Below are 27,487 nucleotides of genomic sequence, written 5' to 3' on the forward strand. Positions count from 1 at the left end.
TTGTTAGGACCAAATAAAATAATGCCTGTACATTCTCTTTATAAATCATGATGTGAAACCAAAATATAAACAAACATTATTGTTTCCAGATATTATGTGTTGCTTTATTTGTTATATGATAATAATTAAGAAATATATAAACTATATCAGTAGTATATCACTGAATATTACATTAAAGATAGATTATTTTCTCTCAAGGTGATATTATATTGCTTAAAAGAACACATCCTAGGAGTTCTACAAAAGTGCTTTTATTATGATTACACCACTCTAGAGAAAACAATTAACTCTATTTATGAAGTTGGAAGCTGACATTTATTTTTCCTTGCCACACACTGACTGGTATAATTGAGTGGTTCTTGTGTTTAGAAATAATTAACAATTATAAGACTACAAAGACCATCATATGAAATCAAATATAACCTACAGAATACAATTGGCATATTGTCACTTATGAAACACAAAGCATTCTGACTCGTTTATTGGTGCAAGGTGAGCATTATTGAAAGACAGAATGAGTCCAAGGAAAGTGAAGCAGGGACCACAGGACTAAACAATCTATCCTTAGCCAAGTTTTCTTATTTGCTGAAATTTAATGAAGCAGGTCAAGGAATAAAGAAAAATGAAAGCTACAACAAAGGATTGCCATCAATACCCTATGCAAATAATACTGCAGTTGTACTCGTTGTATTGTCTGAGATTGTATGCAGCCTCAGAGCACATGTCCTTTTCCTCCTCCACATTTACTACAACATTATAAAAACCTTGGGCCCTGTACCCTCCATTCAGCAGTTCGTCTGAAATAGTATCAGAGAAATTGCAGAATCTACATCTAATCATTAAAAAGGGGAACTGTTCTTTAAGGATCATATACTATGGTACAGTTTATCCTGATAGATTAGCATGCATTCCAAGTTATGAAATACCAATTTATGCTCATAGACTATTATTGTTATGAAAACTACCCTTTGAAATTCTAAAATGATAAACAAATATGCAGTAGTTAATAGTAGTACTCTCTATGACACATAATTCAGTTGTATTATAGCAATGTAAGTCAATCATTACACAAAGTTCTGTGGTTTGTCTTTATGTATCATTAGTATCCCCAAAATTGATACAGTTGACTTAAGTCTTGCAAATCTTACAAGTATGTTCTATATTTTCTATCCAAAGGAGCTTACTATAATTACTGCAATGCATAAAAATTTCAAAAACCATGAGTTTTATTCCCTATGGTATTTTTTAACACACACACACACACACACACACACACACAAACACATCATATGTGTCTTGTTTTTATGCCAAAAAAGAAAAATATACAATAGTTACTTGCATCATCTATAGAAACAATCTATAGAAATTTTTTGGATTTATTAAAGCAATTCAATAAAAACAGGCAGTCAACTTGAATAAAAAGGGTTAGATAATGATATCACTACATCCTTTAGCAGAGAAAGGAGCTTAGTCTTGTTTAGAAACTAGCATAGAAATCCAGCCTAGAAGAGATAGCAAATGCTTGAAAGAGAACACACACATATAATTTAGTTTATTCTCTCAAGGATCCCCAATCATCTCATAAATTCATTTGATTGTGTAGCCCCTTTGACACTTAATATTTATTAATTTTCTCTGGAGGTTAAAATGTTAAAGAAACTAAGAACCAGTAAGAGCTTATTAACCCTCACATAAACTGGTTTCCATTACCCTTTCGGTTAAATGCATCCTCCCTACCTGCCTATTGAAGTTAAAATGATGTCACAGTGCATTCTACAATTTAGAGACCAAAAGAGAGAAAGATTAAGTATTGTAAAAGTAACTACCCAATAATTTCATGTAAAGCAATGCTTCATTTTTTAAGGCTAAAATGCAGAATGTTTTAAATCAATTGTGCTACTAGTAAGGATTCTGGCATGCAAATGAGCCACACCCCACACAAAACATTTTTAAATGGATTTCTCTGTCATTACATTACAAAATGCACAGAAATTGTAGTGAAGCTTCATTTTATTTTTTTATTATAAATCATGCAAATCTATGTCTACTTACTAGTACATAGTATAATAACTTTTAAAACTTTGGATAATCTATTAACTACATAGTCTCATTACAGGTACATAAAAACTTTTGATAAGAGATTAAATGCTAAGTAATTGATTTCTAAGAATTTTCAAAACATTTGTTTCTTTGGTTTAGTTGAGGACTTCGGCTGAATATTAGAGGAGATTTTTATCTATTATAAAAAGGAAGTCAAAATTTCAAATATTTGCCAATAAATGGCATATAGTTATTATACTTTGAGAGGTTTTAAATATCTGTACAGCTTTTCAAAATATAACCCTTACGAATTTGACTTGGGGATTGTTAATCTCAAAAATTATAAGCAGGTTCACAGGATTGATTTGAAGTATATATTCTAACAACAAAAATAAAAATTTAAATTTGCTTCGGGAATTTATATGCAGTGATTCAATGTAATTTCTGTGTAAATCTTAAAAAATAATAGGTATAAATAATTTAATTTAGAAGGCAAACTTGAAATATCATTTTCTTTTCTGCAAAGTTATATGGTAAAACAGTCATTCTTTATTACAGATGATTCATTCACTTGAGAATTATCAAACAACTCTCAAGAGATGCTATCATTTTATTACATTAAAATAGAAAGTTTCTTATGTCCATTCTTAAATTGTGAGCAGCTACTCTTAATTTTTCTGTGTCCAATTATTTAAGAGTCTTCACAGCTGCTTAAAATATTACTACAATATAGCCTTAAACTTGCTATGAAGAGAAAATATTCTGGAGCTCTGTTACAAACAATATTGAACTATTTACATAGAACTTGAATGTTCAAACTTTATTTACACTGTACACCCCAACCTTTCAAAGCAGCATGTAGTGGCTAGTAGAAAGCTTGCATGTCAAATCAGTACTAAAGTATTCCAAAACTGTCTATGAAACAAAATATTTTAATTTATTATATTTGAAAAGTTTCTTATTTCCAAAGCTTTTCTTCTAAAAAAAACAACAACACTGAAGTATAAGTGTATGTTCCTTTCCTAAGATAACATTTAACCTTTGTTCAAGAAAATTGTGTTTGCTTTTTCTATTCTATCTGTAACAATAATTCCAAAACTCTATATATAATTAATGTAAAAGAATAATCAGAAAGAAGTCAGGGATTACTATAAAACAAAGAAGGCTCTTCATCTTTAGACTCAAGTTGGTAATACAACTCAATAGCTGACTAATAAAGAATCAGCCACTAATGTATTAACACATTTAAAAATACCTTTATACGTCAGGCATTATTCTATGGATAAAGCATACAGAAAATAGAAAATATATTTTTCATCCTACTTATATTCCAATGGGCAAAAAAAGAAAATAAACAAAATACTAAAGTAAGTTATATAGATAGAAGAAAAGATGTGTTATAGAGAACATAAAATGGAGGTGGTGTACAGGATTTGCGATTTAAAGAAAGCAATCATAGAAGATTTCACTTGGAATATTATATTTGAGCAAACTCTTGAAAAAGGCAATGGGGCAAGAAATGTAGTAGATAAAAGAATTTTAGGCAAAAGTACCAATGATCAAAAAGAACTCTGAAGTCAGTGTATTCCTGGCATGTTTGAGGAGCAGCAGGGAGGCTGTTGTAGCTATGCCATTTACAGGACTTTAAATTTTACACTAAGAGATGAGAAACCCTGAAAGGGCTTTGAGTAAAAAAGCCATGTGATCTGACTCCAGTCTTAAAAGAATCATCGGGCTTAGAATCTACTGTAGGATAGGAAAAAATACAAGAGTAGAAGCAAGGAGATCAGGTATGAGGCTACTTTAATAAACCAGGCAAATGATGAGATGGTTTGGACTAGGGTAGAGACTTGAAAGTGGAGAAAAGTGTTCAGATTTTAGGTACATTATGAAGGCAGAAGGAACAAATATAAGAGTCTTCTGATGGACAGAATGATATGTATTCAAGAGAAATGGGAGTTATAAATCCAAGTCTTTTGGTCGGAGCATCTGGGAGGATGGAGTTGCCTTTGAGAAGCAAAGGATTGCAGGTGGAGTAGGTTTTATTTTATTTATTTATTTATTTATTTATTTATTTATTTATTTAGTGAAAGAGATAAGCTCAGTTTGGGATGTGTTTATTTTTTTTTATTTTGTGCCTGAATGGTACTGTCAAATACCCTGTTGGGTATATAAGCCTGGTTTGGGGGGTGGGTCTGGTTTGGAGATATAAACATGAGTCATCAGTGCATAGGCAGTAGTTAAAGATGTGTCTAGACAATATCATCAAGAGAGTGATTGTATATAAAACAACAAAAACCATCCAAAGATGAAGCCACAAGGCACTGTAAAGTAAAGAGATGGGAGAAATGGGAAAAAATTAAGAAAGAAAATGAGAAAGAAAAGCCAGTGAGGTGGGAGGAAAATTAGGAGGTGAGCAAAGACCCTCTTAGGCTTCCATACATGAAGTGGGCATTAATGTGCATGAATAATGGAGAAGCAGACTTGCTACAGAGGGAGAGGCTTTGCAGGGCTGGGGAAATCAGCCAAGACTAGGTGACAGTTCACTGTGGCAAAATGGTTAAAAAATGGAAAATAGCCCCAAATATAAACACAAATATCTTAGTGTGTCAACTAATTCTCCTTCCTCCCTAAATTGTAACATGAAAACAGCAGCAGTGAAGGAGGAACAATGCTAAGAGAATTGCTTATTTCTTTTTTTAAAATTTTTTAATGTTTTAATTTTTTATTTTTTTGAAACAGAGTCTCACTCCGTCGCCAGGCTGGAGTGCAGTGGCGCGAGCTTGGCTCACTGCAACCTCCAACTCCCTGGTTCAAGCAATTCTCCTGCTTCAGCCTCCTGAGTGGCTGGGATTACAGGCACGTGCCACAACGCCCAGCTAATTTTCGTATGTTTAGTAGAGACAGGGTTTCACCATCTTGGCCAGGATGTTCTCGATCTGCTGACCACATGTCCACCCACCTCGGCCTCCCAAAGTGCTGGGATTACAGGCATGAGCCACCGCGCCTGGCAGAGAATTGCTTATTTCTGAGCATCCTCACAGTAATTTTATTCCAAAAGCTTTTCCAATTTAAACTAAATAGTGAATAACCATATCTGGAATTGCAATACAACATCCTCTCAGTTCAAGTACTGACTAGATTTAAAAAGCTATGTCTGGGAGATTAGAGGTTTGGCAACTCAAAGATGAACTCAATATTATTAAAACTATGGTGAAAGAAAAGGGATTTATTATCTGGGAAATAAAAACAATAAAATATTATTATTTAATCATTCTTTTATAGCAATACTCAGAATACAATAAAGCTCTAAAAGATACATGAAGGAAAAAATTATCCATAATAAAGGTAAAGCAAAATAAAAAGAATAAGACCCATGTATAACTCAGTTATTGAAATTAACATGTCTGGGCTTTAAAATAACCATTATTGATGTGTGAAACAATTTACAACAAAATATGGATATAGTGGATTAAATAATGGGATATTTAGTTGGAAAATTAGAAACTCTAAGAAAACACCAAATGGAAATTATGGAGTTGTAGAAAAAAGTGTCTGAAATTAAAATTCATTGGATCCCTTTTACAAAAGATTGGACATGGGTAAATAATGAATAAGTGGATTTAAAATCAAGTGAAAAGGAATTATCTAAACTAAAACATGAGAAAAAAGATTGTAAAATCAAGTGGAAAACAGATGGTCAGTGACCTGTGGCATAAACTTCAAAAATACACATACAATTATGTAATTAGAATCTCAAAAGAGGAGAAGAGAGAAAATAAGACTGATAATTTCTAGAAAGAAAACTGAAAAATTAACAAAACTGATGAAAAATATCAACCCATAGATTTAAGAAGCTCAACAAACACTAAGCAGAATTTTTTTAATGCATTTAGGCATATCATAGGCAAACTGATGAAAACCAAAGAGAAAATAAAATTTTAAAAGAAGAGAGACAAAATGAACATGACTGAGAGACTAAATACACAAATGGATAGCGCCATTTCAATTACAAAATGGAGTTTCAACCCACAATCGCAGCAACCAGTCCAGAAAACCAACCCATTATCCACAGTAACCCGCTCAGGAAGCCAGCTTACTTTCCATGTCAGACTTGTATGAAGTCAGATTACTATCTCTAGCAACCATTTCACAAAATCAAACAAAAACATCTGAAATAATTGGTCCCAAATGGCTAAGACTTGATTAATAATAGACAGATCTCCTAATTTTAGTCCTGCCTCCAACTTAGAACCAACCAGAGAAAGTCCTGTGCATCCCTAACTAATCATATAAGATACCCCAGTTCTAGGTAGCCCACCTCCAGCTTCGCTATGCCAACAGTCTTCAATTAGAGCATACCTGTAGCCTTGCCTTGTTTTGTTTTGTTTTGTTTTGTTTTTGAGACGGAGTCTCGCTCAGTCGCCCAGGCTGGAGTGCATTGGCGCAATCCCGGCTCACTGAAAGCTCCGCCTTCCGGGTTCACGCCATTCTCCTGCCTCAGCCTCCCGAGTAGCTGGGACTACAGGCGCCTGCCACTGCGCCCAGCTAATTTTTTGTATTTTTAGTAGAGACGGGGTTTCACCATTGTCTCGATATCCTGACCTCGTGATCCGCCCGCCTCGGCCTCCCAAAGTGCTAGGATTACAGGCGTGAGCCACCGCGCCCGGCCCACCTTGCCTTTTTTACACTATAAAGTTTCACCACATCTCTACTTACCTTTCAGTCTCTGACAAATGAAAACGTGATGGTGGCTGACTCCCTTGTTATACCAAGCCCTGAATAAATAGACTTTGCCTCTTCTCATTTGTTGATTTTCATTTATTTCCACATAATATAGAGAGGAACAACCATAAGAATGATGGCTGACTGCACATAAACAACTTAAGCCAGAACATAAAGGAACACAATCTTTAAAGTACTCGGAAAACATGTTCACAGTGTAGAGTTATACAGTCAGTGAAAACATCCTTTAAAAGTGAGTGTAAAATAAAGACACAGCCCATAAACAATGGCTGAGAGAATCTGTCACTTGTAGAAGCTGCACTATAAGACATGATAAGGTAAATTTTTCAGTATAAAGAAAAATTATTTCAGAAAGAAACATAGCTTAAAAGAAAGGTGAAAGAAATAATAAATACATAGGAATATATAAAGATTCTTTATGCTTCTTACTCTTTGTAAAAGGCTATTATAAGCAAAAATAACAATATAAACATGAATCTTATAATTTATGAACAAGTGTAATATATAAAATCAATAACACAAATAACAAAGGAAACAATTGGAAATATATAATTTTAAAATTCTTACATTAAAATAAAATGGTGTGGTCAATGGGTACAAAGTTACTTTTAGGAGAAATAAGTTCCGGTGTTCTGTAGCATAGCAGGGGTGACAATAGTAAACAATAGTGTATATTTCAAGGTAACTAAAAGAGAAGATTCTGAGTGTTCTCACCACAAAGAAATGATAAATGTTTTAGGTGGTGGATATGCCAAAAAACATGATTTGATCATTACACAATGTATACATGTATCAAAATTTATATTGTACCCAATAAATACATACAAAGATTGTGTTAATTTAAAACAAAATAGTGAACAAAGCTCTTTTAGTAAACAAAAAGTAAAATAATATGGTGAAGTATGAATTCAAAACTTGCTATAATATAGATACATATTGAAATTCCCAGACAACCACTAAAAGAAATAGAGTTTAAAATACTCCCGTTAAAAGGCAGAGATTGTCAGGCTGAAGATATACACAAATAGACAGACACACACACACACACACACACACACACACACACAATGATCCCTGACTTAACGATGGTTCAGTTTATAATGTTTTGACTTTGCAGAGGTATGAAAGTGATGCAGATTCAGCAGAAACCATACTTTGAGTATCTATACAACCATTCTGTTTTTAACTTTCAGTAGATTATTCAATAAACTACACAAGATACTCAACACTTTATTATAAAATAGGCCATGTATTAGATGATTTTGACCAGCTGTGGGCTAATATAAGTGAATGTAAGTGTTCTGAGCACTTTTAAGCCAGACTAAGCTAAACTATGATGTTCATTAGGTTAGATGTATTAAATGCATTTTTCACTTATAATATTTTCAATTTATAATGGGTTTATTGAGATGTAACACATCGTAAGACAAGGAGCATCAGTATATGTATATTACGCACATAATGAGGGGGGAATGTACCTAACTATATGATAACCTACAGAGCTATATCTTAAATATTACAAAACAGTTTAAAGATAAAATGAAAGGGGCCAGGTGCAGTAGCTCACGCCTGTAATTCCAGCACTTTGGGAGGCTGAGGCCTGCAGATCATGAGGTCAGGAGTTCGAGACCAGCCTGACCAAGATGGTGAAACCACATCTCTGTTAAAAATACAAAAATTAGCCAGGCGTGGTGGTGGGCACCTGTAATCCCAGCTACTCAGGAGGCTAAGGCAGGAGAATCGCCCGGGAGGCAGAGGTTGCAGTGAGCTGAGATCACAGCATTGCACTCCAGCCTAGGTGACAGAGCGAGACTCCATCTCAAAAAACAAACAAACAAAAAAAGATAAAATGACAGACAAAGGCACACTATTCAAACCCTAATCATAAGAAAACTGTTGTGGCTATATTAGCATCAGACAAAGCAGATTTCAAGACAAAATGCACCAGAGATATTCAGGGACATCCCATAAAGACCAATGGGTCAATTTAACAGGAAGACATCATTTTAAATGTGTATGTTATTAATAACAGAACTTCAGTATACATGAAGCAAAAATGGAGAGAATTAAAGAGAAGTAGATAAATGCACAATCGTAGTTTGAGATTTTAACATGTCTTTATGGCAAATTAATAGAACAAGTAGATGAAAAAAGAAAAAGACTATATATTTGAATGACACTATCAATCAAGTTGACTTAGTTTGCATAAACAGAATACCACACAAAACAACTGTGTAATACCTCTTATTTTCATGTGTGCAAGAACATTTACCAAGTCAGGTCATGTGCTGGACCATACAGCAAGTTACAAAAAATTTTAAACTACTTAAATGCCTTTGTCTGTCATTTTATTTTTAGGCTGTTTTTTATATATAGAAGACAATATAAAATCTAAAAAATAAAACCAAATATTTGGAAATTGAACACCAACTTCTAAATAATCTATTGGTTAAGTAAGAAATCACCAAACATTGTAAAATATTTTTGTTTAAATTAATATGAAAACAAAATGTATCAAAACATGTGTAAGGAAGCTAAAGTTGTGCTTAGAAAGAAATATATAGTTTTATATGCTAGTATTAGCTATGAGGAGTTTAAAACTAAATAGCCAGGGACAAAACAAATTAAATGCAAACTAACAGAATGAAGTAAATCCTAAGATAATAAGTGTGACATCAATTAAATACAAAACATACAAAATACAGAGAAAGCACAATATAGCTAGATGCTCATTTGTGATAATATTAATAAAATTGATAACCCCTTGAAATAACCAATCAGGAAAATAATAAAAAGAAAAATACATCAATTACCAATATCAGGAATGAAAGGTGATATGACTACACACTCTACAGAAATTCACAGGATAATAAAGTGTTATTCTGAACACTTTAAGCCAATAAATTCGGCAAATTAGATAAAATAGAGAGGTGATGGTTGTCCTTTGGTCTCTGTGGGGGAACTGGTACTCCCATGGATATCCAGAAATCCATAGATGTTCAATCTCTTATAAAAAATGATGTAGTATTTGCATATAACCTATGCACATACTCCAGTATACTTTAAATCATCTCTAGCTTACTTAAAATGCCGAATACAATGCAAATGCTTTGTGAATACTTGTTATATTATATTGTTTAGGGAATAATGACACAGAAAATGAGTCTGTACATGTTCAGTACAGAGACAACCATTTCTTTCTTAATAAATATTTTCCATCTGCAGTTGGTTGAATCCATGGAATGTGGAACCCATGGATGAAGAGGGCTGAATACTTTTAAAACACACTTGTGACAAAAGGGAACAGTAAATGTAAATAGCCTTGTATATATTAAGTAGTGAAGCTACAAAATAATAGGGATATAGTAATGCAATCAAATAAAAAACTAGGCATTTGTTTCTTCCAGAAAAGAAAAAAACAATAGAAAAACTTTTATAGGAAAGAAGGCATAGTCATCTATGGACAACACTTACATAGCCAAAGCAATGTAAAATTAAATAATGTCTAACCAAAAAATGTGGTATGACTAAATTGGGAGGATAGGGGAGAAAGAATGGGTGAATACTATAAAAAGCCAATATATAATGTCTAACTAAGGAAAAAATCAAGAAATAGCAAAAACAAGAAGTTACTTATAAATACATTAGAAAATAAGAGGAAACAGCTAAAATATTTGAAGTAATTACTTTTGTAGAATAAGAAAAAAGGAGAATAGTCAAAGAATTGTATTTTTTAAATATTCATATTTTTGGAATATTTTGGTAATATTTAACATTGTAAATCTCAAATAACTGGATTTTTCAATATTCATATTTTAATATTACATATTAATATCTGAGATTGTAAATTATTTATATGCATTATTTCATTAAAACTTAAATTAACAATGATATAAGCTCATTATAGAATTTTTGAAAAATACAAAAAGTCTAAAGAAAACAAAAATCATATTTAATGTATTTTAGAGATAACACTCTTCATATTGTTGTGGTATTATATATAACCTTGTGTAATAAACACAAATGAAAAATACGTACACTAAGAAATTTGCAAGTTTTTATATTGTTTTACTTAACTGATAACATTTTGAATTGTCAGTTTTTATAGTATCCATTTTTTATGCTTATCTAAATTTATAAGCAATATATCAGAAATCATGAAACTAATGCAAGCATAAAGAATAATAAAAATGTGTTTTATAATGGGGAAGAGGAATAAGTTTCATAGCCCAAGGAAGATGATATTTCACGAGTACTAAGAATTAAGGGAATATTAGGGCACAGTGTAATAAACAGATAGATACTTTTTTGGACTTTTCTGGTTATCAAACAATTTTAATAAAAATGGTTCTTAAGAGAATAAAGTAGTATTTCTATTATTGTTCCAATACAAAATGGTTTTACTTTCCTATACTTCCTCTCACATGTAGGGTTTAATGTTTTAGCTTATATTATGTAATTGGCTTACTCATTAAGTCATTAAGACTTCAGTTAACAAAGTATCTTTTGTCTGACTTGCTTATTGCAATAGCCCTGGTAATAAACAAATGTCTGGCTCATAGTAAGTACTTAATAATTAAGAAATGGATGGATTATTTTAAAACCCAGTATATTAACAATTGTCTCCTCAATCATATTTATGAAATTTTTGAAGTGCTTCCAGGAGTGAAAAAATTCTTCATACATTATACAGGTTGAGTATCCCTTATTTGAAATGCTTGGGACAACAAGTGTTTCAACTTTCAGTTTTTTTTTCAGATTTTGGAATATTTGCAAATATATAATGAATCATCTTGGGGATGGAACAAAAGTCCAAACATGAAATTCACTTATGTTTCATATACACCTTGTATACAGAGCCTGAAGGTAACTTTACCCAACATTCTAAATCATTTTTTGCATTCAATTTTATGTACATTGAACAATTTTATTAACCTTTGTGGGCGTGTGTGAGAGAATCTAGGAGTGTGCAGAAAATATATATTGCCAATGAATAGAGCCAAGAGTCTTTTTTCCCCTGAGAATACTGAATAAATTGTGTGTTGGGTGCATGCATTTTGACTGTGATTTGTCACATGAGGTCAGGTTTGGAATTTTCCACTTGTGGCATCATGTTGGCACTCAACAATTTCAGACTTTTGAGCATTTTGGGTTTCATATTTTTGGATTAGGAACGTTCAACCTATATCATGTTTATCACAGTTGAACAAAAGTGGGGAAGAGGCTACACTCCATGTAAATCTTACTGCAAGTCATGACATTAGAGACACGGTCAAGGTGAGACAAAATTATGAAAAGTCAAAACACATTCTCTTATGTTCCTCTTCCTCCAATTTGAAAAGTTTTCACATGGATAACTGTTACAGCTGGAAGACGAGTACATTCATATATTCTAGTACTTTCTTTGAGTGCATTTGAATTTTTGTATATGAGTTGTATGTGAAATATATATATTTCCATAAAAGCAGAAAACAACCTCTAAGTTCCTGCAGAGCCTTCCCAGTTACTAATTGGTCATTTCATTTTAGGTGTTCATTTATAATTGCTAAGGCTTTATTTTTTTGTGGGGGGAGTATAAATTTTTTATAAGAAAGAAAATATAAGAAGTTTCAGATCCCCAAGTTATGATGGTAAAAATTTAAATACTATCATAGGTGAATGAGAGACACTTTAATAGAGGACAGTCAATAGCATAGAGTATATCTGTGAGTAAATTACAGAAGGGCTGCCTATTTACGAAAGGTGCTTCCTCTGGTCAGATGAATTATGAAAAGGTTCCCTCTCCCCTACGCAAATGCAGCTTCCCACTAGCAAAGTTGGCTTGGCAAAGCAGAACATGACCTAGAATGAGCCTCTACTTTCTCCATGGTTAGCAGCTTTACAGTGCGCACAAACTTTTTCACTTTATTATACCCATACGGAGCGGCCAGAAGGAACCATTTCTGACATCCACCAAATCCCTCACATTGGCAGTAGCCTATTCTACTTACTCCGAAGGTCATCCTGAATAGTGTAAATGATTATCTAACAATATGTGACAAAAAATACTGCCCATTAACTGGACTGAGCAAAAGTTACCCTTAGACTTGAAAGAACGATGAAAATGATATTCCTACTAAGCTTTGAAAGCTGGGACTGTTCAAAGTACTGCAGTTGCAGGAGACCCTCAGACTGGAGGGTGTTTCTTAGTGATTCAAATGTCACCTGAGTCCCACTCCAGGAACAGAAGTCACTTGAACAATTTTTACTGAGCTCCTCCTATGCATCCGAGTTCAAAGATGGGCTCCTTAACTCCTTCACACAGATTCGAGTTACTACCTTCTTTTATATAAAAGAATGCAAAATGGTAAATCATATTGAATAGCAAAGTAACACTTAATACTTCCAGAATTCTTAGACACAAATTTTCTACAAAATCGTTGCTAGTAACATTTATTTATAATAAAATAGAAAACATCTATTTTTAGCAACACGACTGATAAACATGAGTCTTTAAATGATGAACTCTCTGCTTATATTTGATCTGCACACACATCTACAAATTCCCAGGGGTGCATTCACAAGTTAGCATGAAAATGTCTAACACCAGGCAGGAAAGTCTTGCCTTAGAAAGAAATGGGGCTAGGCACAGTGGTTCAAACCTATAATCCCAGCACTTTCGAAGGCTGAGGTGGGTGGATCACTTGAGTCCAGGAGTTTGAGACTAGCCTAGGCAACATGGTAAAACCCGGTCTCTACAAAAAATACAAAACAAATAGCTGGGCATGATGGCACACCCCTGTGGGCCCAGCTACCTGGGAGGCTGAGGTGGAAGGATCATCTGAACCCCAGTGGTTGAGGCTGCAGTGAGCCGTGATCATGCTACTGCACTCCAGCCTGGGTGACAGAGTGAGACTCTGTCTCAAAAAACAAAACAAAGCAATACAAAACAAATCAAATGGAACTCACATTGTCTACTGAATTAAAAATCAAGACAAATATTTCTTTTTTACTAATGCTTTCATATATCTACATATATATAGATATATACACATATATATACACACAATCACACACACATATAAAAATGTGTATATATCCACACATATGCATGTATATATATGTATACATATTTAAAGTACTTAATTCCCACAAAGCACCTAAAGATTAACTTTAAATATAAGTCATAATATAGTATTTAAACACAACATGCAAGGACAACAAAACAAACTAAAACCTACCAAAGATCCTAATTTTAAGTGGAATTAAAGCCTACAGAATAAAAAATACATAAAACAAAGAAGAGAAAATTCACTTTCATTCATATGAAATAATTAATTTAAAATATTTGTAGAAAGGAAATGTATTGACAGAAATTTGATATCAGTAGACCTCTAGTGGTTATTAGAGTAACTGATAATTTTACTACTCTCCATTACTGCTTTCTCTGACCTAAAACAGTTTTCAAATGTGCCAAAATGTTATTTCCCATGGCAATACTACAAATAGTAACCTACTCATGTAGGTTGGAAAACAAAGCAAGACAATTAAACTAACTTAATAAGTTAACCACAAACTAACAAATAAAATAATTTTTACACCTAAAAAAAGTCCTTATACATGCTTAATTTTAGAAATTCACTTTACTCATCATAAAATTTCCATGAACTGAAAGAGAAATCCATTGCATATCTGTGTGTTACTTTCTCTCATTTTTAGATAATTGCAATATGTTGGCATTTTCTTGATGTCAAGATGTTTTAATCAAAATTTAAATATGTGAGCTATAAATAAATACTTGTATTTAGCTTTACCTTAGAATGAAATGAATGTTAGCTTCAGAGGATGGTAGTTATAACCCTATCAACATTGGTCACATCACAGAAATTTGTTTTAGGGAGACATAAATTGTGTCTGAAGTGAAGTTAATTCCCTTCTTTTAAATTTAAGTAATTGTTATTGAAGGATGACTTTTCACCTTTATTAGTAAAGACAATTGTCAAAATGTAAACGATGTCTTTAAGCAATGCCATTCCTGATGTGAAACTAGATGTCATGAACATAAAAATTACCTCCATAGGACAATGATGGACAACCTCAATGCCATCACTTCAACAGATCAATTACTTCCCACAAGTAACAGTACATTTCGTTCCTACAAATCATCAAATCATTTCAAAAGGGGAAGTGTAGGAGAAGATAAAACATTTAATAATTCATGTTCAAGATAACTTATTGGTGTATCTATAATGGCAAGCCAATATGAAAACAATAATTCAATAATTACTTATATGGGAACAAAATACTATATCCAGCAAACACAGTTTTAAAATGTTTTGCTCTAGAGAAGGAATTCTAAAATGCCTCGTGATCACTTATAAAAGAACATAGGTACATAATAAACATAACATCCAATTTACTACAAGGTATTAAAAAAGGAGAGACATTTATCAAGATGATAAATTTAAGGTAGCTGTGAAGCTCTAGATATGGTAATTTCTGGCCTCTGCCCCAAACCTAAGGTTAGCGGCTATTACTAACACTTGCACTTCAGGTAGGACTGGCATAAATTCACATGGTCATCAACTCAACTGTACAAAAATAGAAGACATTTTTTTTCTTTTTAATTGAATCTAGTTTATTTGCCCCACTTCTGGTCAGGGAAGGAAACTGGGGCCAAATGAAGCTCGCTTAGCCAACTAAAACTCAGTTTAGCCTGCTAAAACTCAGTAACTTTTGTCAGGATTCTACCACCACCACTCCTTTCTCTCTAGGAACCTAAATAACAATATTTTGTGAGGCTTTGGAAGTGTGGGTTGGCAGAAAAAGGAGGCCAGTGTATTCTCCCCTAATTATCCCCAAGGAAGAGTAACTTTCACATCATATGTCTATCATTGTTAAATCTGCTGATGATGACTATGAACTTGTCAAGGCTTCCAGGTGACAGATTCAGGACTTCTGTGTCCTGAATCTCCAGTTAAGGAGATTCTCCCAGTTCACCAAACCTCCCAGCTGCTTCTCCTTGCCACTCCATCCTAGGCTGGAGTGTGTATCTGTGAGATTTTCCTTTAGTATAAGTACCTAAATACCTCATGCCATTGTCGCTGAACCCTTCAGGTGCCATGTTGGACAAATGAGGCTAGCAGTTTTCCTGACTACACCTTGAGTAATGAGACACACACTTGCTCTGATCTTGTGCCTTCAACCATATACCAACTACCCTGCCACAGGGACAATATCCAGTATGCTTTTCCCAGTGAGCATCGCATCTTATTTCTCCAAATTGCTCTTTCCCACACACATATGATTGAATGATTAACTTGTTTTGGAAGAAAAAAAAAAGTTCTTATGTAATTATGCATTCTTGTCCCTTCTATAATTTATTCATTCAGACTTTTAGGTTTTTGCTCCTATTTAAAGCCAAGATTTTAGAATTCTGTTCTTTGCCTGTGTCTTGCAAGTCAAAGTCATGGTTTTAAAGATATATAACTATGCTATTAATTTTAAAATATCTGCTTAAGCACTCAAAAGCCAAGCAATTGATTGTTGCTTCTTTCTATATGAGACTTAGCCTAAGAACTGTTCATTGGGAAAATCCTGAATTCTGCTTAAAGGAGATGTGGTAAGCAGAAGTAAAAGGCATTGAAAAACCAAGCATACATAATACCAAAATATTGCCCCATTTGTACCACAACAATTTAGAAGGCACGAGGCCTTGACACATCCTATTGCTTCTGCCTTACATGTTCTTGTGCCTTTTGTCACCTGTGACGTGTCATTCATCCTCTGGATCTCTGTCCCTTACACTGAGAAGCATTTGCAGCTCCTCCATCCTCAGGTCAAACTGTAGCCACTGCTAGACTCTCTTATAAGACTCCTCTTCCAGTCTGTAGTTATACATATAATCCTATAGTTATCTAATGGCCTCACCCCTGCAACAAGATTACATATCATCTGCAAGATTGTGGGCCTCTTCTATTTTGCACACTGCTGAATCTCCAGCCCTGCATATAGTTCTGGCACATAGTAGGTGGTCAATAACATTCTGTTGTAAATGACTTTATTATCTAATAAGTTCCTGTAGACTCCGATGTTAATAAGGCATATATTACTCCTAATTGAAATGAAGTGCTCATAGGCTAACATAAAAAGCGGCATGCACCAGGGCACACAGGTTATGTCACAGAACTGGGATCTAAACTTTGATACTGTGAAGGCTGGGCCACTGCTATGTCCATTGTATCACATCCTTGTCCATCATATTCATCCTTTTTAAGAGATGGGCTCTTGCTACATTGCCCAGGCTGGCCACAAACATCATCATCTTTAATAACAGTTAGGATGTGCTTTATAAAGAAGTCTTAGAAAACACATGTTTAACTGGGTAAAGCATCATTGTTAATGGCAAAAAGAAGCACAGTTTAATGGAAAGAAAATAAAATGTAAGGTTTAGCTTTGAAATGGGAGTAATGTGTGACATAAGATACTATTTTGATTGTTAAACTACATGATAGTCATTATTGTAATAGTACCTCAATGGGTAAAAAAACAGTTTTCAAAGGAAAAAGCCAAAGTATCTAGTCTATCTGGAACTGATTTATAAAATGTTCATACCCAGAATAACATTCTGCAGTCTTCTTTTTAAGAAATTAGAAGATGGCCCTTTATCTATTGATGCAAATGCAGAAGCTGGCCTATTTACAGATTCACAATTGTTAGACAGAAAATATGCCTAAGTGGTAACTGATTCTATTATTAACTTCTCAATTTACTAAACATAAGTTCTCAGGACCACAATATCTTTTAAGTACTTTTAATGAATTTTATTGGTCTAGTTTCTTTTTTTCCACAAATGCAAGTAAGTTCAATTAATAATATTAAAACTTGTTTTGAAGTTCGGCATTTTACTTTGAAAAGTTTGCTCACATTTGTGTAGGACTGAACATATTTGATAAGTCTACTTAACTATAATCTGGATAATTTCCACATTATACACATTTTAATATTCTTTTAAAATATTTTATTAGATTGAAATGACTATTACTATTATATAATGTATGCTATTTTAAGACGTGACTTGTATAATTGATAGCTGAAAATAGCCTATTTTTCTGGATGCTTTATGTAGGAAAATGGTACTCTTCATCAATAACATATATATTTTATTGTATGTCACACAAAGCAAGGCTGAATAGTTATAAAACAAGCTTATAAGATAAGGTACATCACTATTGACATGAGTGGATGGTCATGAATGAAGAGTGTTTTTCTTTTCCTTCCATCATAGCTTGGTCTTATTATTTAGAATAAAGCACAGTAAAATGAAATGAGAAGATACAAAATAATAAATACAGCCAAAGAGGGCAGCCACATTTTCCTATTGTCCTTTCCAGACAAAGGAGAATGGGAAGGAATGAAAGAAATTGTCAAAAGTCAATTACATATTTAACAGATATAAGAAAATATGAATTTTAAACACAGGGCAATTATTGTTAAGAGAGATTACTGAACAAACAGAATTTAGGTTTCCTACTCCTGTTTTAGAGAGCTAGACAGAACCAATACATTTCAATGGCTACAAATAATATTTTAATTTCTTTATAACAATGCAGAAACAAAGAGGATACATGCATGATAATAGGAAGTTACAGGAAAACATCTACAAGTGGTTATTATAGACAGATTATAAAAGCACAAGCTATATAAAAATATTAGCTATATTATTAATTTTCTGTTTAGAAAATAAGAACATAATGGAATGGTTGAGCCTGCAAAGCATAAAACAATAGGTGTGAGCAAGCATAAACTATAGGATATAATAAATGCGGTGGTTACACAGCCGGGCTTGTGGCAACTTAGAAACTCATGCTTAAAGCCATGGGCATCAGAACCAGAAGGCTGTGTTCCAATCCTGTTTCTACTACTTAGTAGTTGTGGTGATGACAGGCTAGTAAATTAGCCTCCGTGTCCTCTTGTATACCAAAAAAGAAAAAAAAAAGTGTCCACCTCAAATGGCTCTAGTAAAAACTTTAAAAAGCTAATTCCTCAAACAGCGCCTAGCATTCAGTAAACAGTCAAGAAATTTTAGTTCTCGTCATCATCTGTCCTTTGAGTTAGAAATGCCTTTTAAAAATAATTTGATTTTATATGGTTGAATTGGATGAGAGTTTATATGGTTTTTATTGACTCTAAAATAGAATCATGCACACAATATTTTAGATAAACAAACTACTGGTTCTGCTGGCATGCTTTAAGAGAGTAGGCACGTCCTCACAGAGACCACTTTAGAACCCCACATCACCATTCAGTGCACTAAACTCCACTGTCCCTATGCTGATAACCTGATTTCTCTTGATTGTTTCATCACAGATTTGAATAAAGACAGGGCTAAGCAGTGATGAGTTGCACGTTTTATTCTGTATGGCACCAGGAATGATTCTCCCTAACATTGTTACACCACAACAATAATGACATGTTAGTGAATTAACCACATAGGGAGAGATGGGCTGACTGATGATATTTGACTGCCAGAAACCCTCAAAATTTATAAAATGTATATGAACATTTAAGGTTGCCAAAGACATAACAATGCAGTGGTTGAAGGAAATCCCAAGAAATACTCCAGTACCTCAAAACCTCAGGAAATATTTTATGAAAAGTGATTGAGTGGAAATTAAAAATTATTGTTGAAACAGCTAAATTTTGCTCTCTCTCTCTCTGTCTTTACATATACACATACCCACACATACATACACATGTACATTCAAGATGGATTAGGGATAAGGGTTCTTATGAATGAGATTCTTCATAGAGGAAAAAGAAGGAAGTGATGATTTCACAATATTTTGGCAATATTTGTGAGCTTTCATGTTGACTACAGTTTCTTGAAAATGGAGTGGCAGATTGGGAAGAAAAAGGAAACAACTCTGAATGACTCTCGCAGCCAGGATGGGAGGGAGAAACTAGAAGAGTGGAAAGTCTGTTCTTTCAGGAATCACCTTGGTTTTCTAAGGAAGGGCCAGCTGGGAGAAAAATGGGTGTGTCTCCATTGCTTTTAATTCCTTTCTCTAGTTTAAGAAAGCACTAAACCAGTTTAGAGATGTACAGAAAATGAGACAAGATAAAATGTTAGGAACAAGAAAGAGAACCCTAACAGGGTGAACACACAGATGGTTCTGGAACTATAATAAAGTTTAGAGAGAGATTATCTAAAGCTTCTCATTTACAAATATAGAAAAGGTTGTCCAAAGTTGTTAATAATACTTAAATAATGTTGCAGAATTAGTTACTGGCCGAGCTAGTGTCAATATTTATGGTTGAGAGGTCTTTTATGCTGTCTTCTTAATGAATTCACTTTAACATACCAAAGCTACTAATTATTTTATTGCTTCATAGTAGATTGTGGTTGTAGATAAGGAAGAATTCACAGGCTTCAGGAACCCCAAAGTAAGATTATAAAAAGGACAGAATATTCATCCATGGACTTTGTTGTTGTTTCTTTCTGTTTGGTTTTCTTTTAGCAGTCAGGCCCTTCTTCCTTAGGGCTACTGCGGTTTGTTGGGGGTTCACTCTAGACTCTATTCACCTGGGTCCCTCTTGCCCCTGGAGGTATCACCAGTGGAGGCTGCAGAGCAGCAAAGATGGCAGCCTGCTTCTTCCTCTGGAAGTTTTTTCCCAGAGGGGCACTGACCTGATGCCGGCTGGAACGCTCCCATATGAGGTGTCTGGAGAGTCCTGTTGGGAGGTCTCACACAGTCATGAGGAGCCGGATCAGAGATCCACTTAAATAGGCAGTCTGTCTGCCCCTTGGTGGAGCAGGTGTGCTGGGCTGGGTGGAATCCCCCTCCTCTGGGCTGCCCTGACTCTCCAGAGCTAGCAGACAGGAAAGACTAGGGCTGCTGATCCAAGATACCGCGGTCGCCCTTCCTCCTAGGGGCTCTTCTCAGGGATACCAGAGTTCTGTCCATAAACCCCTGGCTAGGGATGCTGAAATTGTAACAGGGAGGCCCCGCCCATCGAGGATAAGGAAAGCAACTGCCTATATAATATTTGGCAAGAATAACTGAGTCTAAGGGTTGAGTGCATTTCACTATAAAAGTAAGCAGATGGGGAAGAAATTTCAAAATACTATTTCAATTTAAAAAGTATTTATATTTTATTGTATTTCAAATACTGTGTGTGGCTCCAAAGGGAATATGCAAGGATACATAAGATATACTTTGTTTTTTGTCCCCAAAGCACTCCCAGTCAAGTGGAGAAATGAGACTGGTAAGAAAATAATTACACTGTAAATTTATAATAATTATAATGAAATATCCTTTCAACCCCTTTCTTCAATACTTTCCAACTGTTCTTTCTTTATATCACCCACAATCTAACTAGGATCCCTATAAACCTAGTAAATAAAGATTTTCATGGCCAATTTACCCCTACGTTGTAGTTGATTTATCTGTCTGCACAGCTGGCATGCAACACCAGCTTCAAAGCCCTACTAAACACTGAAATTGCTTTTGCCTAAAGGCTAAAGCTGTTTTTAAAAGAAGTAGTAGCTAGCTGACCCAAATTAGTACAAGAAAGTTATAAAGAAACACAGCATGGTGTTCAGTTTACGGTAAGAGTTTATAAAGGCTAGCCAGGTGATAGTAAAAACAAAAACAAAAATAGACAAAAAAGACAGTTGTTCAAGACTTTCAAGTTGGAAATGCAAGTGGTCTGATTCTATAATATAGCTGGATATATAAATCAATAGGTTCAAAATTTATTTGAATAAATTCATAAAGGATATGTATTGTCTAACATCTCTCCAGTTGTTATGAGGCTTCTTAATTTTATTTATGCCTTAACAGACAGACAGAAATCCATATTTAAGGATTAAACGGTCTAGCATCTGCTATTTGGTCCTAACAGAAATTTGGCATCTCCTGGAGGTGCTGAAACTGATTGAACTTTGGATCCACATAAACATTCATGGACTGGCAAACACTGTCAAGAAGATAGTGACAAAACCAAAAGAGCAATATCTCAAAACAAAGAACTAACCCAGCAGTAAAATTTCAAATTAATCTGACGTCCTTCACTGATCAGATTAGACTCTCCAAAGCAAGCATGTAACCAAGCCGATTTCCCCTAGTTTCCCAGAGGATCAGAACCTAGCTAAGATGGGACTGGTCTCTAGGGTGTGGCAAGTTTGAGCCTGAAATCAATGAGCTAATTCTCTAAACAAGCACTCGTTTATATGAAAACACACTTATGTAATATGAGTAAAGTATTGAAAGGCAGAATTGTCACTAAAAAAGGTAGAGCAAACTCCCAAATAAGTGATCTTAAATGTAAAAAGTAAATAACATTCCCTATATATGCATTTTAAATAAATATACAACTAAACATCATTTTTCATACTTATCCTTTATATGTAAGTCAAACTGCCTTTTCTTCTGCTTTTGGAAACAGAGAATTACTGCTTAAAAGCAATTTCAAATGATTAAATACTTACACATGAACACACACATACACACAAATAACAATATTATGAATGGATTTAATAATCAAAATTTCCTCCAATTCATAGTAACATTCCTTCAAATTACTTGTTTTCTTTATATTACTTATAAAGGTAGTTTATACTTCTGTAAATTATTATACAATTATTTATAGAGCAACTGCCATAAACAGAGTTTTCTAAAAGCTTCATCGAATTAACTAACTCAATTCAGAATATTTAAACAAATTCATCATGTGAATTAGGTTTAATAAGGCATTAAAACAACTTGAATTAAGAAAAAAGAGCAGCATTGTATCATTTTTAGGTATTTTAAGTCCAGAAGTGTATGCAAATTAAAAAGTGAGAGTAAAAACACTATTAGGAACGAATTCAATTTTGAAGTCAAATATGTTATTACATTTGTATAAAAGAATCAACATCCTTTTAACAATTTTTGCTCTATCCCAAGTTTCCTAAGCAATTGTAAACACTGAAAGAAAACAAACTTGCACAAGAAAGAAAATGACTTACACAAGACAACATAATCTCTCCAGGGAATCTGGTGTTCAGCCTGAAAAACATTTTAATAGCTTTTCTGATTAAAATTCACCATCACAAAAAAGTTAACCACTGAATTTAATTTCCTATTCAGTATACTGTTTTACATCACTTTTATTAAAAACATGTTTTATTAGATTTTCCAATGAAATTAAATGGTGAACAGTACATAGTTCTTGCTTTTACTGCTGGTTTATACGCTTTAATAATTACATAAAACTGTCTTATTCAACCAAATTAAATTCAATTTTAGCCACAAGCATATTGTTACTAAAATTTTATTCACATATAAACTGGGCAGTAAAAACAGCATTTCAAAGGAGTATTTCATGTGTGTTTGTGTGTGTGTTCTAAAGTCCAGTGTATGCAGTGTTCATATACATAAGACTGAAAACAGACTGTAAAATTTCTTAGAGTAGAATAGGAGCATTTTCAAAATTTACAAAAGAACTGTCATATGTGGCAATTGTCATAACTAAGAAAACAGAGCTAATTGAAACACATACAAACACATGCATATTCTAGGAATGAACTTACATGCTATTCCTCATTCAAAAAGTAACTCAGAAGTTACTGGTCACAACATTTGAGCATGAAGTGCACCAATGTGACTTAATCCCCTTTAGACCTATTGCCATTTTGACACTCCAGAACAGCTAGGTAGAATAGTAAAGAATACATTCACAAGCATAGTGTGGAGCACTGGTTCCCATACTTACATCCCACACAATTGTCTTAGTCATCCCATCTGAGATGGGTCCCATGAATCTGTATTTTTAAAATAAATTCCCAATGTAGGAGTTTCAGGAGGCCAGTTTAGCACATAATCTGAATTAGGATATAAGAAAAAGTGAAACTCCAACAGTCATATCTGTTAATGTACTTATTTATCTCACAATCACATTGCTATTTTTTGTTAACTTACTCCCCTCTATGTTTCCACTGAAAAGAGGACTGTGATAATTTACGAGTGTACAAGTCAAGAGATACACAATGTACATATGTGAGCATCATTGCTATCTGAAACAGAAATGCATCTCAATTTCAAAAACACTTTGTTTCCATATCTTTCATATTCTAGTTTAAGCTATTTTAAAGCTTGAACCATTAGTTCAAATCAAGGAAGTATGGCAATTTCATATGGTTCAATCTAATATGCAATGTTCATGCTTGTAAATCCATTGTCCAACTTATGCTAGAATTTAATATGTATTAGTTGAGTGAATAATGAAATATTGGACCTCACATCATTTACCCTTGTCCTAAGTATACCCAACGATCCAAGTGAGTTACGTTTTAGAATTATATCTCTGAATGGTACATTTGCCTTTTTTTTTTGGACTACCTAGCCTCTGAATATGCTTCCTATTTTTGGTGAATTCTATTAATATATCATAGGTGTCTTAGTGGGGATTTTTACTATGGAAGCCAAAAGGCTCAAAGGACCATAGGAAAATATTTAATATAGAAATATTTTAAATGGATTTCTTAATAGCTTTTATAGCTGATTAAGCTGACATACAGAGAATTTAAGGGTATGCCTCAACATTCCTTTTATTCCTATTATCTTTTTTAAAAATGCAAATATACATATATAAATTGTTGCAACTGAAAAATACATAAATATATTGGTAATATCTAATAATCTTTCTAATTATTTGTGCTTAAAAAAGCACAAATACTCCCTTACAAAATATCAATAGTTTACATTAAAGTGTTAACTCAGAAAAGTGATTAAAATGGTTCTTAGAAAAGTATCCTTCTATAAAATGAAGTAAAATGCTTATTTTGAACTGAAACTTTAAGTCTGTTTCTAAATCTGACACTTTTCTTTTGCCAGATATCTTTTAAAAATAACCCCAGACAAGGAATGAACATCAGCTGTTTTAGAAGGTACAAATTCATAATAAAGTAAGTAATTGATTTAGGAAAGGGAATACATTTTTGAGCTAATCCATGTTGCCATAAATGTCTAGGATCTGAGATTCAAACACAGAAGCTCAAGTGACAAAATTTCTGTTTCTAATCCATTTAAATGACTGGCAGAACAAGAAGAATGCTTACAAATTGCTGAATATTTGAAGGATGCCTTTAGCTGTTAGGCCTCGAGATGCTTTTTGAAATTCTGTGAACCGCAGCCATTGCATAGCAAAACTTCCTTCATAATAAGTTCCTTATATTCCACAACACCTTCAAGGTGTTTTGCTTTTACTCATGCTTTCATGAGTAAAGCAGATGTATATATAACCTTTAAATGATTTTAACTTAAAAACATTCTTTTAAGTCTGTAAAAAAAATTTAAATAGCTCAACTTAGTCTCCTCAAAACCAAAAATGAGGGTAAAATACTTTTTATGCGAAGATTCAGTTTCTAAGCATTTTTTGCCTTTATGTTTTTATTGAGTTAGGGAAATATTATAAACCTAAAAAAGGCAAAAGAAGCAGAATACTATACATTAATCCTGAAGCATTCTTCTTATTACAAATTCTTCATTCAGGTTTGTGTCTTCTTGACCTTTATCTGATTATCTAGCCTGGGGAAAAATATTTTTCTTCTTTTTCACCTTTTCTGAGTGTATACATATCTATATATCCAGATACGTATTTCCAACACAACGCACATTTGATAGTCTTCTTTTCCCTTGGTTTTTAATGAATACTTTTCAAATTTTCTATAACCATAGTGAAATAAAAATTGCAAAAAAAGTTATTTTACTCTTCATTTTATATGGTACCCAATAAGGACATTTTTATACATACCTGTTATAATTATTAGGAAGGATTTATAAAAATCATAATGTCCTACTTCAATTTCTCTAAATAAAATCTTAATCACTTAATGTTAAAAAAAATTTTTAATTCAACTTAAAATAATTTGTATTGTTTAGATTTTCAAAATATTAAACAGGGATTTCAGTCAACTGTTAAAATAGGAATTTCTCCTATAGTTTTTCCAGACTTCAGACACATTCAACCAATGGCTGCAGAGAACAGAGTTTAACTGCCAGTCAAAATAAAATAATAATCTATATCTACACTGTCTGACACAGTAGCCACCGGTCACGTGTAGCTATTTAAATTTGAATTAAAATTAAATTACAATAGTTTCTCAGTAACACTAGCCATATTTCAAGTACTCAATAGCCACAATGTGGAGAGCGACTATCAAGTTGGACAGTGTAACTAAAGAACTATTCTGAGATTGCAGAAAGACAACTGGGCACTGATTCCTAGGCTTTTCTTTTGTTTTCAACTTAGGGTAATTTTGTCCCACAAGGGACATTTGCAACATCTGAAGATATTTTTATTTGTCACAGTTGGGAGAAGGGGAGCTAAGAACATGCAGCAGGTAGAGGCCAGGAAGCTGCTAAATATTATGCAATGCAGAGGACATCCCTCTCCAACAAAGAGTTGTGTGTCAATAGTGGCAACGCTGAGTTTGATATACATTCCTTAAAATTGTGTGTTATATGAGGTAGGTCCCATGCCTTTTTTTTTCTTACTGTGATACACACACACACACACACACAAACACTCACACCCCTAATATAGGAAGCTCTAAAAGAAAGGTAATGTTAGACAAATAAATCAAGATACAGAAGAGCATAAATGACATAATTCTAGGTTTTTGATGACAAAATTTTCTGAGTATGTATATGGGTGTGTATTTGTAAACAGGAAAAAAAGAAATTTTACAGAAGGTTGTCAATATGGATTACCTAGGAGAGTACCATTGTCAGAAGGAAGGACAGAAGAAAAGAAGATAAATATGTAAAACTTATGTTACAAAATATAATTATGGTAAAACATTATATTTTAATCATTTAAATGATGGAGAATGTAAGAATTAACTCAAATGAAGCCAATGAAAGGAAAACTTTAAGCATGTGAAGACTCATTAATTAATATGGTATTTTCATTCTAGAAGAGAAACAGCTAATAATTGAGAAAAATAATGCAGTTTCATACAGTGATAAGTCCTCTGAAGAATGTTAACAATTAGGAAATAGGTAAGGGGAGACAGTCCTGAGCTCAGGAAAGATGTCAGGGCTTGGAGAAATAAATTTGGGATTCATCTAGATAGAGATGGTATGGAAAGCAACATGGTTAGATGTGGTGTCCTAGGGAGTGAGAAAAAGGAAGAGGGAGTTGAAGCCTGCACTCTGGCATCTATAGAATAGAACATAGAAAAGGAGCCCACAGAGATGAATGAGACAGAAATCGCACCAGAAAAAAAAGGGCGGGGGGGGGAGCATTGTCCTTAAACATTAGCGTTGAAGGAGATGAGGACTAAGGGTTGACCAATGAATTAAGCAATAAGAAGCCTGCTGGTGATGTTCACAAGAACAAGTGAAGTTGGTGGCAAGGATGAAAGCCTACTTGAGATGAGCCAAAAAGGGTAGAGTGGAAATAACAGGACAACTCTTTCAGAGTTTCACTATAAAGTCTTTTGCAGGGGTGGTGCAGAGAAATAGGGTAATGAATGAAGAAGTGCAATGGGATATGACATGGTTGAATGTTTCTGTCCCATCCAAAATTGATGTTGAAACTTAATCTCCAGCATAGCAGTATTAAGAGGTATGGCCTTTAGGATGTGTCAGTCTCATCTGATGAATAGGATTAGGTGCCCTTATAAAAGGGCTTGATAGGCCAGCCACAGTGACTCATGCCTGTAATCCCAGCA

At 33.7% G+C, this 27,487-nt stretch overlaps 1 protein-coding gene across 13 annotated transcripts in view; it reads right to left on the bottom strand.

Annotated features, from left to right (window-relative positions):
- NOL4 (nucleolar protein 4) overlaps nucleotides 1–27,487 on the bottom strand; it is a 381,831-nt gene that overhangs the window by 220,722 nt on the left and 133,622 nt on the right. For 2 of the 13 annotated variants that reach the window (XM_063795589.1, XM_063795590.1), the window contains exon 7: nucleotides 22,778–22,817. The exons of the other annotated variants lie outside the window; for them this stretch is intronic. In XM_063795589.1, coding sequence (XP_063651659.1) covers nucleotides 22,778–22,817 — 40 coding nt within the window. The remainder of the gene's footprint in view (nucleotides 1–22,777; nucleotides 22,818–27,487) is intronic. 13 annotated transcript variants of the gene reach the window in all.

Source organism: Pan troglodytes, chromosome 17 (genome assembly GCF_028858775.2).
Source record: "Pan troglodytes isolate AG18354 chromosome 17, NHGRI_mPanTro3-v2.0_pri, whole genome shotgun sequence".
NCBI classification, from domain to species: domain Eukaryota; kingdom Metazoa; phylum Chordata; class Mammalia; order Primates; family Hominidae; genus Pan; species Pan troglodytes.